Source organism: Falco cherrug, chromosome 6 (genome assembly GCF_023634085.1).
Source record: "Falco cherrug isolate bFalChe1 chromosome 6, bFalChe1.pri, whole genome shotgun sequence".
NCBI classification, from domain to species: domain Eukaryota; kingdom Metazoa; phylum Chordata; class Aves; order Falconiformes; family Falconidae; genus Falco; species Falco cherrug.
Genome location: NC_073702.1, coordinates 7,363,323 through 7,379,053, shown reverse-complemented (window position 1 = coordinate 7,379,053; position 15,731 = coordinate 7,363,323). Strand labels below are relative to the sequence as shown.

The window sequence follows — 15,731 nt, the reverse complement described above, 5'->3', positions numbered from 1 at the left end:
CAGTTTCACTAAGGTCTGCTGCTAAAGGAATTTTGCTTTGGTCATGTGAATGTGTGTCATTTGCATATTAACATTATTTTTTTTTTCTCCTGTGAAGTGGAAAGACACTACTTACCATGCCTTTATAATCTGAAGTCTTGATAAATGTTTATATTCTAAATTCTTACTCTGAAGAACAAAATACTATGTGTTTAAATTTTTTTGTGTGTTTTTCTTTAAGCGTTTTCCCATGAGCCTGTAAGCCAAGGACAACTTATTATACCTAAAGAAGGCAATGAAAAACAACTTGCTATGGATGAAATGGAGAATTTCAGCCTGACTGTCAACCCTCTGAGTGACAGACTTTCGTTGTTAAGTACCAGCAGTGAGACCATACCAATGGTTGTGTCTGATTTTGACCTTCCTGACCACCAAGTTGAAATACTGCAGAGTTCTGACTCTGGCTGTTCTCAGTCATCTACTGGAGACAACATCAGTTATGAAGTGGAAACAGAAAGCCTGAGTGCTCAAGATAGCTCTCAGACTCTGAGAGAAGACTCGCCTGATGAAATTGTGCAACAGGTGGTTACAGATCTTATATGCAAAGTTGTAAGTGGGCTTGGCGAAGAGGCTGAACCTGTTAAACATAGTCTACGCTCTGAAGATACTTCATGTAAATTCAGTCCTCTGGATAACTCTGTGGAGGTGACAAAAAATGAAGATCAAAATATTCAAAGTAGTCAGAGTAGTTTGCTTAGTAATGACAGCTCCCAATTGCTATCAGCCTCAACTGAGACTGGACTTGAGAGCTTAGAAGATGAAATTTCAAGAAATAACTCTTCACCGTGTATTGCAGAAAGCCAGCAATCCCTCTCTGATCTCACTCTTGCTTCCACTGAATCAAAGTCCAGAAAGCAAAGCCACAGTAGTATTCAGTTCAGCTTTAAAGGAAAGCTACCAGAAAAAATGTCAGAAAAAGAAACAATTGTTAAAGAGGCTGGTAAGCAACCAGGTGCAAAACCTAAGGTGAAAATAGCTAAACGGAAAGATGAAGAGAAGAAGAAAGCACAAACAGAAAAGCTTAAACAAACAAATGTCTTCTTTAGTGATGGTCTTGATTTAGAAAACTGGTACAGTTGTGGGGAAGGAGAAATTTCAGAAATAGAAAGTGACGTGGGGTCCCCAGGCATGAGAAAATCTCCCAGCTTTAATATCCACCCATTGTATCAACATGTGCTGCTTTATCTCCAGCTGTATGACTCTTCAAGGACATTGTATGCTTTTTCTGCAATTAAAGCAATTCTCAAAACAAACCCTTCAGCTTTTGTAAGTGCTATCTCCACTACCAGTGTCAACAATGCATACACTCCTCAGCTTTCGTTGCTCCAGAACCTTCTAGCCAGGCATCGAATATCAGTTATGGGCAAGGATTTCTATAGTCACATCCCAGTTGATTCCAACCATAACTTTCGGAGCTCTATGTACATAGAAATTCTTATCTCCTTGTGTTTGTACTATATGCGGAGCCACTATCCGACTCATGTTAAAGTAACTTCGCAAGATCTAATAGGAAACCGTAATATGCAAATGATGAGTATAGAAATTCTGACCCTTCTCTTTGCTGAGTTGGCAAAAGTGATAGAAAGCTCTGCAAAGGGCTTTCCTAGTTTTATTTCAGACATGTTGTCCAAATGCAAGGTTCAGAAAGTGATCCTACATTGTCTGCTATCTTCTATCTTCAGTGCACAGAAATGGCACAGTGAAAAGATCGCTGGGAAAAACGTAGTGGCTGTAGAAGAAGGCTTCTCTGAAGACAGCCTTATAAATTTTTCTGAAGATGAATTTGACAGTGGTAGTACTCTGCAATCGCAGCTTTTAAAAGTACTTCAACGGCTAATTGTGTTGGAACACAGAGTAATGACTGTGCCTGAGGAAAATGAAACAGGCTTTGACTTTGTCATAACGGACTTGGAGCACATTGGCCCCCAGCAGCCAATGACTTCTCTTCAGTATTTACATTCCCAGCCCATAACCTGCCAAGGCATGTTTCTCTGCGCAGTGATACGAGCTTTACACCAGCACTGTGCCTGTAAAATGCATCCTCAGTGGATCGGCCTTATCACTTCTACGTTGCCTTACATGGGAAAAGTTCTTCAAAGGGTGGTTGTTTCAGTGACTCTTCAGCTCTGCAGGAACTTGGATAATTTAATTCAGCAGTATAAGTATGAAACAGGATTATCTGATAATAGGTATGTGTATGTAGAGGTGTATAATCTTTTTAAGCAGATTTGATTGTGTTGAATTGCTTTACAAACAGATCAAGCCATTAAAAACCAAAATATAAATTCTTATTTTAGGCCTCTCTGGATGGCATCAGTGACTCCCCCAGATATGGTTCTCACTTTATTAGAAGGGATCACAACAATAATTCATTACTGTCTCCTGGATCCATCTACACAGTATCATCAGGTAAAATTATCTTGGTGTCTGAGAGGTTCCTATGCAATATGTGTCTAATTAAGGACAGTGGTTATATTAGCAGATACGAAGATCCGAGTGGGAAAAATACCAAATATATTCTTTTAACTATGTTTTTTATTGATTATATACACATCTCAAACAGAAACCCAATTTTCTACTAATTATACTTTTGAGAGAATAGTCTTAGACTTTTTTGTTTCTCTTGTTTTGTTTTTTGGGGTTTAGGGGTGTTTTTTGTTATCCTGAAATAAGTAGGAATTCCTTAACATTCAGACCTCTAAAATGCCACTTCTTAGAGCTGACTTTGTTTTGTGGAACTTCCCATACTGATGCCTATCCTATTACTTTCTGGCTGGACTGTGTTCATCTTGCAATATATCAGAACTTTCTACTCCTTCTGTATATTCATAATTTATCTTTTTATTCAAGCAGTATTTTTAGATCTGATATTCTAAGCACAGTCTCTGTTAAGAATTTGCCCCAGATTCTGCAAGAAAATCTTTGTGCTGTTCTCTCTCTCTGCAATCTTGGTTTTGCTTTTTTTTTTTTTCTTCTTATGCCCCCTAGCCTTCCATTAATTTCAAAGTAACTGTTTATTGTCTGTGCAAGTAAATAATTTTACCTAGAGTTTTAGTTATATTTAAACTTTTGAAATAATTGTTTTGTGAAGATATAGGCAGATAATACAAAATCGATTGCTGTGGACGTGAGGCCTCATGTGTTCAGAATATGTTTGATATTGTGCAACTGAGAAGATTCTGTAACTATTATTTTTATTAGACTCAAAACCTGTATGTACTATAAGAATTACTGAAAAACTATTTTGAAGAGTTAAGGTTGAAAGCTTCCATGTCTGTTAAGTCTTAATTTACACTGTTTTATTTATGCTATTTATGTAGATATTTAATGTTCTTCATCCTCTCTCCCCTTCAAATCCACTAGCTTTTGGTTAATGTAGATCAGAAGCACTTGATTGAAGCACGCAATGGGATCCTCTCAATCTTGCATATGATCATGTCTTCTGTGACTTTGCTGTGGAGCATCCTTCACCTTGCAGATTCCTCAGAGAAAACTACTGCTGCTGCTGCATCCATTACCACTATTAATCTTGGGTCAACAAAGGTCAGAATATCAGGGATAATATCGAAGTTGTTCATTAATACTTTTATCAAACTAAATCCAATTCCATTCCCTTAAATGTAAATCAAGTTTTAATGCCTCTGGTCTCATCTACTCGCCTACCTCACAAACAGGGCTTTTATAAATGGATATTGAATCTGCTTTTAAATTTGAGTATATCAATTCAAGACAAAAATGTCTCAACTCTTTACTTTCTACAAAGAAAATTAAATCTATCCTGAAAAAAATTAACCCACCTTTTTATGCCTCAAAAGATATAAAATATATATATTGATGGAAAATCTTAACAAAAGAGAACTTTTCTTTTAAAGCATCTAGTACTTATGAACTAGGTCCTTTATTCATGCAATTCCCATGCAATGATGTTGCTGTGTGCGGGGAAATGTCATAGCAAATGGTGAGCTAGTGGTCATAAAGAGAACCTGGGAAGGGCTCAAACAGGACTATACTGAGAATGCTGCCTAGCCCAATTATTGGAAGCAGTTCAAACTTCTTATACTTCATATTATTTAATAGGAAATTATCATTTAAATTAGAAATATTTTAAAATAGGTTTTCCTTAAATAAATTGAATACTATCAAATCCGGTTTGTGGTGATGCTGTGTTACAGCCTTTTCAACCTTTGCCATTCAGATTGACTAATTAATCTAAGACTCCATGTCTTTGCACAGATAGCATCCATGGTCATATTTGTGTTGCCCATAGGGTTTCCTACTCACTGAAAGGAAGTGGGTATGTACTTGCTGATGGCCTATGATGTTATGCTGCTGCTGTGAAAAAAGGATAAGCTTTTGTACTCTGGTTAAACATTAACCCTTCTGTATGCTCCAGCTTTTGTTTAATTTGCCCATATCCATAGTATTCAAAAGAGCATTCAACATGTCCTGTATATGAAAAAGTCCAGTTTGAATTCAGTTTGTTCAGTGTAGCATCAGGATGGGTTATTTTAGTTGTTCACCTCATTGCTTTAGGGTGATGCTTTTGTAGCAGCCTTGGAGTTGGTGGATGTAGTTAAAAACACACAAAACTGGAACTCCACAGAATTGTGTGTCTAAAGTATAAAAAAGATATTTAAGGTTCAATACAACTAGGTTGCTTTGGAAGCCACACTCTTGGCAAGTGCATGAAATGTATACTCATACTCTGGGATCATATATAGCAGTTTCCTGCAAGCTTAGACAATTCCTACTGAAATATCTCTGACCGAGGTAAAAACGACTTACAGAAAACAGGTAGAAAGTGCGTTTTTGTCTAAAAGCTTCCTGTCATAGAAAAGAGGTCAATAAAACAGCTCAGGAAATAAATTTCCTGACCCAAGTGTGTCTCAATAACCTCTGACATGCTTAAAACCCCACATTTTTAAGAGTATCAGCAGTGAATGTTGTAGTCTTCCAGAGTAGCATTTTCTTCCTTTTAGGATTTCCCCATCAACTCCTGTTTTTTAATCTTTATCTCACTTGCTACAAAGCAAGTCCATCACTATTTGTGGCAGACGTGAACATCATCTTCATTTCTTCTTCCTAATTACCTTGTACCCATTTGATAATTGTTGCATCTCCACTTACATGTTTTTTTCCTGAATATATGCAAACCCATTTCTGCCCTTCTCGTAGGTCATATTCCATAGCACTAATCATTATAGTTTGAGTTCTGTGGGTTTGTGGTATGTTTCTTGAAGGTGTCCAAAACTGGACATGGTTGTAGTATGTTCTTTCAGGAGAAAAATTTAATGTCTTTCATTATGTGTGGCTCTTTATGAATGTTCTTCCCTCTTCTTGCAAAGTAGTCATGAAGAGTTTGTGATCCACTGTAGTCCCAAGACTTTTTTTTCCCTGCAGCACTGCTATCTAAAGAGTTTCTCATCCTCCGTCACTGAATTTGTATAGCCTTACCTTTGCATGCAAATATCAAGCCTTTATTGCAGCTTGTCTTTTTTCAGGATGCTTTTTGAGTTTGTCAGATCATTTTTAGTTTGTACCTTCCTATCAGTTGCTTCCCACTTCATTACTATTTGCGTATTTAACAAGTGTATTTTGTCTTCCCTTGTCTTAGTCATGAATAAAATGATTTAAGAGCACCAGATGTAGAATAAAGCTTTATGAACCCTCTGAGTGCATCCTTCCATTTTTATTAAAGGTAGTGATAGTTACCATCCAAGTATGGCTTTATAACTAGGTGTTTTGAACATAATGCTGAGAGTTTATCTAAAGGTGTATGTGTTCCGATTCCATATTTCAGAATTTGAGGCAGCAGATTCTTGAACTTTTGGGTCCGATTTCAATGAATCATGGTGTTCACTTCATGGCTGCTATTGCATTTGTGTGGAATGAAAGGAGGCAAAATAAAAATACTTCTAGGACAAAGGTATGTTTATACTACAATGATCACTTCAAATAGTGTTAATAGCTTTAAGTGATTTAGAAGCAAGGAGAAAATCAAGCATTCCAGTGAAAAAATACATAGTATGAAATATGGAGAATATTTATATTGCATTTCTAATTAGCAACTGTACTGTTGGGGAGCTACCAATTTATTTTAGAATAGGATAATCTTCCCAAATTCTTCAGGAAAAGAATAAGTGATTCCAAGTCTGTAGATGAACTGTTATTTGCTAACATTTCAATCCCATGAGGTCAGCTGCCTTAATTTTGGCATAGGCATTATCTGTGCTGATAATCTGTGGCATATATTTGATTTTTTTAGGTTATTCCTACAGCAGGTGAAGAACAACTTCTACTGGTTGAACTAGTTCGCTCTATCAGTGTTATGAGAACAGAGACTGTTATACAAACAGTGAAAGAAGTTTTGAAGCAGCCTCCAGCCATAGCAAAGGACAAGGTATGAAAACTGCAGGGATGCTATTGACTTATTTAATGTCCTCTTACTGAAGCTTAGGGTACTGCTGGTTGGGATACTTCATTCACAAAGCTGAGCAGTACGGTGTGAAAATTTTCATAGAATCAAAAAATCATTTAGGTTGGAAAAGACCTTTCAGATCATCAAGTCCAACCGTTAACCCAGGACTGCCAAGTCCACCACTAAACCATGGCCCTAAGCACCACATCTACGTGTTTTTTTTTAAACCTCCAGGGATGGTGATTCCACTATGGGCAACCTGCCTCAATGTCTGACCACCCTTTCCGTGAAGAAATTTTTACTAATACCTGGTATAAACCTCCCCTGACATAGCTTGAGGCTGTTTCCTCTTGTCTTATTGCTTGTTATCTGGGAGAAGAGACCAACACTCACTTGCCTACAGCCTCCTTTCAGGCAGCTGTAGAGAGCGATAAGGTCTCCCCTCAGCCTCCTTCCCTCCAGGCTAAACACCCCCAGTTCCCTCAGCTGCTCCTTGTAAGACTTGTTCTCTAGACCCTTCACCAGCTTCATTGCTCTATATATTTTCACAATATCAAACAGGTGGATGAATTTCTGGAGAGAAGTCATACCTGCTTAATCATTTACCATTTACTGAACAACTCCAGAATCATGTTTACTGCTTCTGTACAAGACAGTGTTTCATGGGGATAGGCTGCTTACATTAGGAAAACAGGTGCATATCCTAGATTCAGGTTGATTTTTTTTTTTTTTTTTTCCAGGTGGGAAAGGGAAGGGGAGAAAAGAGGGAATAAAAAAAAGGGGAGAATAACTTCATAGAAGGATGCCTAAATGGACATTCATAATATCCTGTTAATGAAATAAGCTATATCTTCAGACACTACAGTAACATTATAGCATTGTCAGTTTTGCCCTGGCAAGTGAGGAGAAAAGTCACTTTATTCTTCCTGATGACACAGGTTTTGTATCTTTTTCTAGAAACATCTTTCACTGGAAGTATGCATGTTGCAGTTTTTCTATGCTTATACTCAGAGGTAAGGCAAGAAGTTTAATTTCTTCTGTCATTAAGAAGCAGATGGACAATTTTAATATTTTACATCTTTTTATAATCCCTTGGATAAGAAATAGCCTGTGTAATATAAATCATGAGGGAAGAATGGGTTTGAACTGTAGGTGTCATAAAAAAGGGATTCATTTTGGGAGTTTCCTAGTTCTGCATCATCTTTCTTCCCCCACCTTAAAATCCTGCTGGAAATCTGCCCCCTGCCCAAAGAGAGCTGATCTTAATTGTGCTGTAACTCGTTACCATCCTGACTTTGGACTGAAAAGTACATCTTTTGAGTACACTGTTCTTCTCCCATCTTTTCTTAGTGACTTGATATAGCCACCTAATATTAAATGAAAACACAAAGAATCTGTATGAATGTTGATTCACAATATCTGACAGTAGAATTGTGAGGTAGAAAAAAAAATGGGGAATACCTGAGGGAGAAGCTGTGGTTTTCATTGCCATCACTGCTCTTTCTTAGGATTCCAGTGACCAGCTTAGTAGATAGCTGGGCAGCACTGCTACTTCTGTTAAAAGATTCCATCCAGGTTGGTCTTCCAGCTCCAGGACAATTCCTCATACTTGGGTAAGTGCTCTTGATATCCACAAATTATTTCCAAATAAGCTCAAAATCTAAGTGTGTAAAATCAAACAGAAGTGTTAGTATTTTCAAATCTTTAACACTTTTTTTTTTTGAGTGATAGAGCTACTGCCCAAATTTTGAGGGTTTTATTAAATAAGTTTCTTCTCTGAGGAATGGGGGTTACATATATTAAATTTTACATTACAATGTGATATAAACCACAATCTTACCTTACTGATTATTTGAGCGATTTAGGCTCTTCAAACAGTACATTAAAGTTTCTGATTTTTCTTAGAAAATAACTACAATGACTATTTCTTAGGTACGTGTAGATTTGCAACCCATTAGAAAGGATTCATTCTCAGTATGAAAGCTGTTTGTGGTGTGTTAGAAATAAAATATTGATTATGATTTTCTGTATAAAGCTTCAAGGACCATTTTCTTGAATTTCTGGAATTTATCTTCCCTAGTAAACAGTGCTGAAGATAACTTTGTGTGTAATCTAGTAAAATGTGTTCATGATAATGTTGATCATACCATAGTAGTTTAACTTAAGAAAATTGAAAGGATGTTTTCTAGAATATTGATAGATAGCAATGACTGAAGGCTTACTAAATAAATATTGTGCACATAAATTTCTTCAGATTTGTCCTAACTCTTAAAATTGCTGAATAATGTATTGTGAGAAGAAAATCCATATCTACTTGTGTATTTTTTTCAGTGTTCTTAATGAGTTCATTATGAAAAACCCAACTCTAGAAAATAAGAAAGATCAAAGAGATCTCCAGGTAAGAAATTTCTTATGTGTGTGTCTCCTTTTGAAAATATTGAACAATAAATGCTTGAATGTTCTAGAATTACCTGGTATATCAGTTCTGTAATCTGAATCGGCTCTTTACTATATTCTGCTTAGTACTATTTATAATCTCTTGAAAAAATCTCTTTTGCTGTGGCCTTATTAATTGATAATATAGAACAGAAGTGATTTGAAGGCAGTTCTAAACTTAATTAGTTATATAGATTTTTCTACAAAAGCACGTCAGGACAAAAAATACAGCCTTTCTGCACAAAGTTCTTAAAATGCTTGAGGTGTTTTTTTTTACCTACCAGGATGTAACGCACAAGATAGTGGATGCCATTGGGGCAATTGCTGGTTCTTCCTTGGAACAGACTACTTGGCTAAGACGAAACTTAGAGGTTAAGCCTTCCCCCAAGATTATGGTTGATGGAAACAACTTAGAATCGGATGTCGAAGGTAGTTTCATTTTAATCTGTATTTTAAACAAAACCTAAAGCCAAAATTAACAAAGAGGACAGCTTTACTATATTTGAATACATTAAAAATGCCTCAGTATTGTTCAGGCAGTAGTATCTTAATGTATCTAGCAAAGTCTTCAGAATATCTGCTTTTAAAATATGCTTGTAAGGTAAATAATAGCTTAAGAAAACTAACTCTGGACTTTTTTTTTTTTTTTTCCTTATTCAGATATACTGTCTCCAGCAATGGAAACTTCAAACATAACTCCATCTGTTTATAGTGTCCATGCACTGACCTTACTTTCTGAGGTAAATATCTTCTCAAATGTAGTAACTACTGTCTTATAGTATACTTGTATGTTGTGAAAAGCTTTGGACTAGAAGCTTGGGGAAAGGGAGTTGATGGGACACATTGATGTGAATGTATTCTGGGTCCTGTCATATAACAATATATAAAACTTTGTTACTAACACAGTTATAAGGATTCAGTGAGATGGATGAGGCATAAAGCAGTATAGAAAACTTTTTTGGTGGCAAATTTTGTGTGTTATTAGTGGTATGCATTATTTACTGCTGATAATTACAGTCAGTCTTTGTTTATTTTTTTTTCTTGCTTGTAGCTTATTCTGTAGAATGCTTTGCCCAATAGCTTGTGCTTCTGTATTTTTACATTAGTTTGTCTTAAAAATGATGGAACATTTATGCTCTGGATTTTGTATAGTACCTGAAATTTGATCACTTCCATTATAAAATAGAACATTCAGTAAGGGACATCATACCAAAAAAAAAGGCTGAATAGTAGATGAAAAGCAATTTGAGAATGCATGATAACTATCTTCCTCTCCTTATACAGGTTTTGGCTCATCTCTTGGATATGGTCTTCTACAGTGATGAAAAAGAGAGGGTTATTCCTTTGCTTGTAAATATTATGCACTATGTTGTTCCCTACCTCCGTAATCACAGGTATCTTTACAATATATTGAATTGATGTAGATCACTACAGCCAGTTGAAATTTGGTGGGTGACAATTAAGTTGAAACAAGCGTAATAAGGAAGAGATGTCTGTCAGACTTTATAGAAAACAACAATTCAGAATTGTTTCATGCTGGCTTTTTTTTTTTTTTTTTTTTTAGTGCTCATAATGCATCCAGCTATCGAGCCTGTGTCCAATTATTAAGCAGTCTTAGTGGGTATCAGTATACAAGGAGAGCATGGAAAAAGGAAGCATTTGACCTCTTTATGGATTCCAGTTTCTTCCAGATGGATGCCTCGTGTGTTAACCAGTAAGACTTTCTTTTTCCTGCTTATGTCAACGGCAGTTACAAATCTTATGTATACCATTACACAAGAGTATGTATAATGTGGACCAAAATTTCCCAACAGATCTCTGTTGAGAGAAATAGAGAGGGATATTCTGTGTTTCAGATTACCACGTGAAATGTGAAACTCGCTTACCTAAGGTATATTTCTATGCAGAAGTAAATTTTTTTTTCAATTTCAAGATACTATTTTTTAATCTGTTTTTTCCATGAGGAAAAAGTGGTTAACTTTTTATAGAATCATAGAATGGTTTGGGTTGGAAGGGACCTTAAAGATCATCCAGCTCCAACCCCCTGCCATGGGCAGGGACACCTTCCACCAGACCAGGTTGCCCCAAGCCCCATCCAGCCTGGCCCTGAGCACTCCCAGGGATGGGGCAGCCACAGCTTCTCTGGGCAGCCTGGGCCAGCGTCTCACCACCCTCGCAGTAAAGAATTTCTTCCCAATATCTAATCTAGATTTACCCTCTTTTTGTTTAAAACTCTGATCTCTCCTCCTATCACTACTTCCTGATAAAGAATCCCTCCCCATCCTTCCAGTAGGCCCCCTTTAAAAGTATTGGAAGGCAGCTAACCATAAGGTCTCCCCAGAGCCTTCTCCTCTCCAGGCTAAACAGCTCTCTCAGTCTGTATTCATAGGGCAGGTGCTGCAGCCATCTCATCACCTTGTGGCCCTCCTCTGGACCCATTCCAACAGGTCTATGTCCTTCTTATGCTGGGGACCCCAGAGCTGAGGGCAGCACTCCAGGTGGGATCTCAAAGAGTGGAGTAGAGGGGGAGAACTACCTCCCCTGACCTGCTAGTCATGCTTCTCTTGATACAGCCCAGGATACAGCTGGCTTTCTGGGCTGTGAGTGTGCATAGCCAGCTCGTAGTCAGTTTTTCATCTACTTATACTCCCAAGTCCTTCTCCACAGGGCTGCTCTCAGTCCATTCGCTGCCCAGCCTATATCCATGTTTAGGATTACTCCAACCTACATGCAGGACCTTGCACTTGGCCTTGTTGAACTTCATGAGGTTCACACAGGCCTACCTCTCTAGCCTGTCAAGGTCCCTCTGGATGGCATCCCTTATTTTCTTTGAGAAGGGGGGGCAGGAAATACAGTTTCAGATCAAATTGCGCCAAGTAAATGGTACCTGTATAGCAGAGAGCTTGCACTAGAAGCCTTAGCCTGAATTCAAAGAGCAGAAAAAGCTCTGTAAATATTCCTGTAAGTTCCTGCTTTTTTCTTGCTCTTCTGATTTGTGTGCAATCTTCTTTTAGTTGGAGAGCTATTATGGATAATTTGATGACACATGACAAAACCACATTCAGAGACTTGATGAGTAAGTATTTATTGATGTAGCAGTGACTTTTCTCCAAGGGAAACCTTAAAGGGAGAACAAATATCTTAAAAAAAATAAAATAAAATTTGTTCACCATTTATTCTGATCTGTTTGATTTATTCAGTGTTTTTCATGTTTTCTTCAACTATTTGTTTCTAGAGATTCCATAAGATAACTTGAAGTGAAAGAATTTGAGACCGTCCTGGCACACTAGATTTTGCCTATATGGCAAAGCTGATTAAGCAGAGCAGATGAGGGTGGTCGTGTTTGTTTGTTTGGGGTTTTTTGTTGCTTTTTTGTTGTTGTTTTTGTTTGCCTTTTTGTTAAAAAATACAAATTGCAGAACATGCATCTTCACCTACTTTTGAACTACATTTGTGCAATGAAAGTAAGAGTTATTTGTGCCTTAAAGTGAAACAGAAAGGAAATTTTGAAGTTCATCTCTGCGCTATGCATTTTTTTTTTTCTTTCAGCACGAGTGGCTGTGGCTCAGAGCAGCTCACTCAATCTGTTTGCTAATCGAGATGCAGAGCTGGAACAGCGTGCTATGCTCCTGAAGAGACTGGCTTTTGCAATTTTTAGCAGTGAGATAGACCAGTACCAGAAATACCTTCCAGACATACAAGGTCAGTAAAATTGTATCATTTAGTGGACTTCTGGACTTTGATGTTAACTGAGGAGTATTTGTACGACAGGGTAACATCAGGTAAATTTGTCCCCTGGAATATCAGTATGCGGTACCATTTCCATGGCTAGATGCAAAGTTTCTGCACATTTTGGTTAAAATGTTTTCAGTCTTAAATGATTACAAACTACACATACTTTGTGATTACCAGTTGACTTTTATCCAGGTTACTTCACTGATCTGTCATTTTATACCTTGATCAATGTCCTTGGGTACCTGCAATGTGCACTTTTATATGAATATCTGAAGTATAAACAGCTCTCAACTTGGGATAAATAGAAGGGCTGACCTTGAAGTTTTGAATTCTTGACTTCTCTGTTTTTTCTGCTGTTCTGTTTATCTGCCCTATTTATCACTGAAGAATACCTCTTCTAGTGACGTTTTTAAGTGATTGGGAACGGGAGCTGCTTAGTTTTATTCTAATATGATCCAAGTAGTTACAACAGCAGCTTCTAAATACATTGTCTTTTAGTACTACCAAGGTGGACACTTCAGTCTCTTCCTCCATATGGAAAGTCAATTGCATAATCTTTCTTGTTTCATTTGTTCCAGGATTTAGTCTTTGAAGGTTTTTTTGTGTTTTGTTTTGTTTGTTTTTGGGGTTTTTTTAAAGGTTTTTTTCCCCCAGTCACTGGCTGGGTTTACTGTGTTCAAGATACCAGGTGGTTTTACTGGTCTGAACTGCAAAGTGCATGTGGTGATTAGACTGAAAAATTTCTTTATGGATTTGCTTCTGATATGTTGAATGTTTAGAGGTGCTTATGTTTAAATAAGAGCATGTAATCCCTGTGTAATATCCCATATACTATGATGATTCAGCCTTTTAATAATAATATATCCTAGCTGTTCAGGCTGTTGTATTGTTTGGAATCTGTTGACTCCTCTTTTTGTAATCGGTGAAACACTGCATAAGGTGAACAAAGCTCCCAGATGCACTGCTGCATTCATTTATCTGGAGGACTTTAATCAAAATATGTAACTGTACTATATTGAGGTTTCTTGCTTTTGTTTGTTGCTTGGTGAAAGTGGTTCTTTTATACGCTGACAGACTAGAACTGTAGCAAAGTACTGAAACAGTAATATGGCAGATACTGAAAGTAAAAGTTGAGAGTAAATGAAGGAAGGAGAAAACATTAGTTGAAATTATTCTGAACTGAGGAAACCTTGGCTTTTTGTTTCAGAAAGGCTGGTAGAAAGTCTCCGTTTGCCCCAGGTGCCCACCCTTCATTCCCAAGTGTTCCTGTTTTTCAGAGTATTGCTTTTAAGAATGTCTCCACAGCACCTTACCTCTCTCTGGCCAACCATGATCACTGAACTGGTGAGTTGCATTTAGAATTCATGACTCGGAAAACCGGTGCAAATCTGAGATGGAGCCTTGTTCCACCTCAATGTTTTTAAGAAAATCTTTTCTAGATTTTGTGCATGTAAATGTACAATGGACATAAATTGAAAGCTGACTTACTTTCATAGTCCTGATGTCTGTTTTTTGCAACCAAATAGAATATCTGTTGGCTGAGGCTATTTAAGCTGTTCAGATGTCTCCTGAATTATTAAATTTGCATGTGCCCTCATTGTTCCATAGTGACTCCTACTTGAATTTCTGCCTGTGTATGTGTACACTCTCTACAATTCCCATTGCTGCTGTGCTCAGTGTCCCCTGTTTCTACTTTCCTAGTCATTCAGCCTTCTTCCTCCAGCAGTTAGGATGAGAACCCACATAAAGAAGGAGTCAGAATCTAGATTGTATTGGCAATTGGTGGTCATTCAGATCACACCAAGGCTGAAATTTTGTAACTAGATTTATACAAGACCTGACTCAGCTTTCTTCTTTCTCTTCTTTTACTCTACATAGCAAGACAGGAAAAGCATCTGTTTTCAGAGCTGCTACCTGTGGAGTCTCCAATGTTGGCTCCACTCTTTTGCTTTGGCAATGGGAATGGAGGAGAGTGGTTGGTGCATCCTGTGATCCGTTTAGTCTGTTTGGCAAGGAGTTCCTAAGACACTGGTTAACACAGATAGCAAATCAAAATTACTGCTGTGATTATTTTTTTTCCAGTTTTTTGTTTCTGTAGGCACCTAACCTAGCCCTTCATTAATAACAGATATAAACAATAGAAAGCGAAAAGTTATATAAAGTGTTTTAAAGATCAAGCGAATTGTTCTAGCAATAGATGCATTTGTTTTGAGCCTATCAATAGTATAAATAATAGAAAACCCAGTCTGCCCATTGTGACATTCTAATTCCTGTGCTGTCCCCTGGCCTTTACACAAGTTACCACAGTCCTGGAACTACTTTCAGTGGACACGTCTGTATTACTTCTGGGAATTCACATCTGAGCTTGACTGTTCTGTTATGTGATTCTTTATTCTCATTTCCTTTAGGTCTTGCTCTCTTTCTAAGTAGTGGAGGTGATTAGCCTCTGAAAACTTTCCTGGCCATAAAAGTGCCAGTTTGTGGTTTGTGCTTCTCAGGTTATATGTAAAGGATGAAAGAGCTTTAGGGTTCCAGTGTCCACTCAGAGCTCAGGGGGTTGTTTCATCATCCAGGAATGGAAATAAAGCTCTGAATAGTTCCTCTAATGCTTATTACTCAGGCCTCCCTACAGCGCTTTCCTGAGTCACAATCCATTAAAAAAATGGTATTTAAAATGTAGTATTTGATCTTCAGGTACAAGTGTTTTTACTGATGGAACAGGAGCTCACCGCTGATGAAGACATTTCCAGGTAAACTTACAAATGTCTCGTTTATTTAACTTGGTAACAGTCTTCTGGCATGCTGATGGGCAGCTGACTCATTCTTTAGAATTATTTGTCTTAGAATTGTCGAGCTTAAATGAGAAGGACAAGTAAAGGATAGTTCAGGACATACTGTTCGGGACAAAACAAAAAAGAAGTCCCACTGTCAGATTGCTCATAAACCACTAAGGTAAATCATGCAATACAAGTATGTTAGTTCTTACAGTGTCTTCCTGGCTGAAATGACACTGCTTCTGCCATTAAAATATGCATGGCATGACTTTATAGCTTTTCTGTATCATACACTTATTTAGAACAAGACTGATGCACTGGGTCTAAAT

General features: G+C 37.4%; 1 protein-coding gene across 11 annotated transcripts in view; it reads left to right on the top strand.

The window, feature by feature from the left end:
• The window catches only part of DOP1A (DOP1 leucine zipper like protein A), a 68,111-nt gene that overhangs the window by 45,165 nt on the left and 7,215 nt on the right, over positions 1-15,731 (top strand). For 9 of the 11 annotated variants that reach the window (XM_055714266.1, XM_055714267.1, XM_055714263.1 and 6 more), the window contains 16 exons: positions 221-2,228; positions 2,337-2,448; positions 3,403-3,582; positions 5,840-5,965; positions 6,305-6,439; positions 7,415-7,470; positions 7,966-8,070; positions 8,789-8,855; positions 9,178-9,322; positions 9,554-9,633; positions 10,178-10,287; positions 10,458-10,607; positions 11,908-11,969; positions 12,443-12,595; positions 13,836-13,972; positions 15,323-15,378. In XM_055714266.1, coding sequence (XP_055570241.1) covers positions 221-2,228; positions 2,337-2,448; positions 3,403-3,582; positions 5,840-5,965; positions 6,305-6,439; positions 7,415-7,470; positions 7,966-8,070; positions 8,789-8,855; positions 9,178-9,322; positions 9,554-9,633; positions 10,178-10,287; positions 10,458-10,607; positions 11,908-11,969; positions 12,443-12,595; positions 13,836-13,972; positions 15,323-15,378 — 3,682 coding nt within the window. Of the gene's footprint in view, positions 1-220; positions 2,229-2,336; positions 2,449-3,402; positions 3,583-5,839; positions 5,966-6,304; positions 6,440-7,414; positions 7,471-7,965; positions 8,071-8,788; positions 8,856-9,177; positions 9,323-9,553; positions 9,634-10,177; positions 10,288-10,457; positions 10,608-11,907; positions 11,970-12,442; positions 12,596-13,835; positions 13,973-15,322; positions 15,379-15,731 lie in introns of those variants that run through there. The other 2 variants (XR_008732833.1, XR_008732834.1) reach the window with 2 other exon arrangements.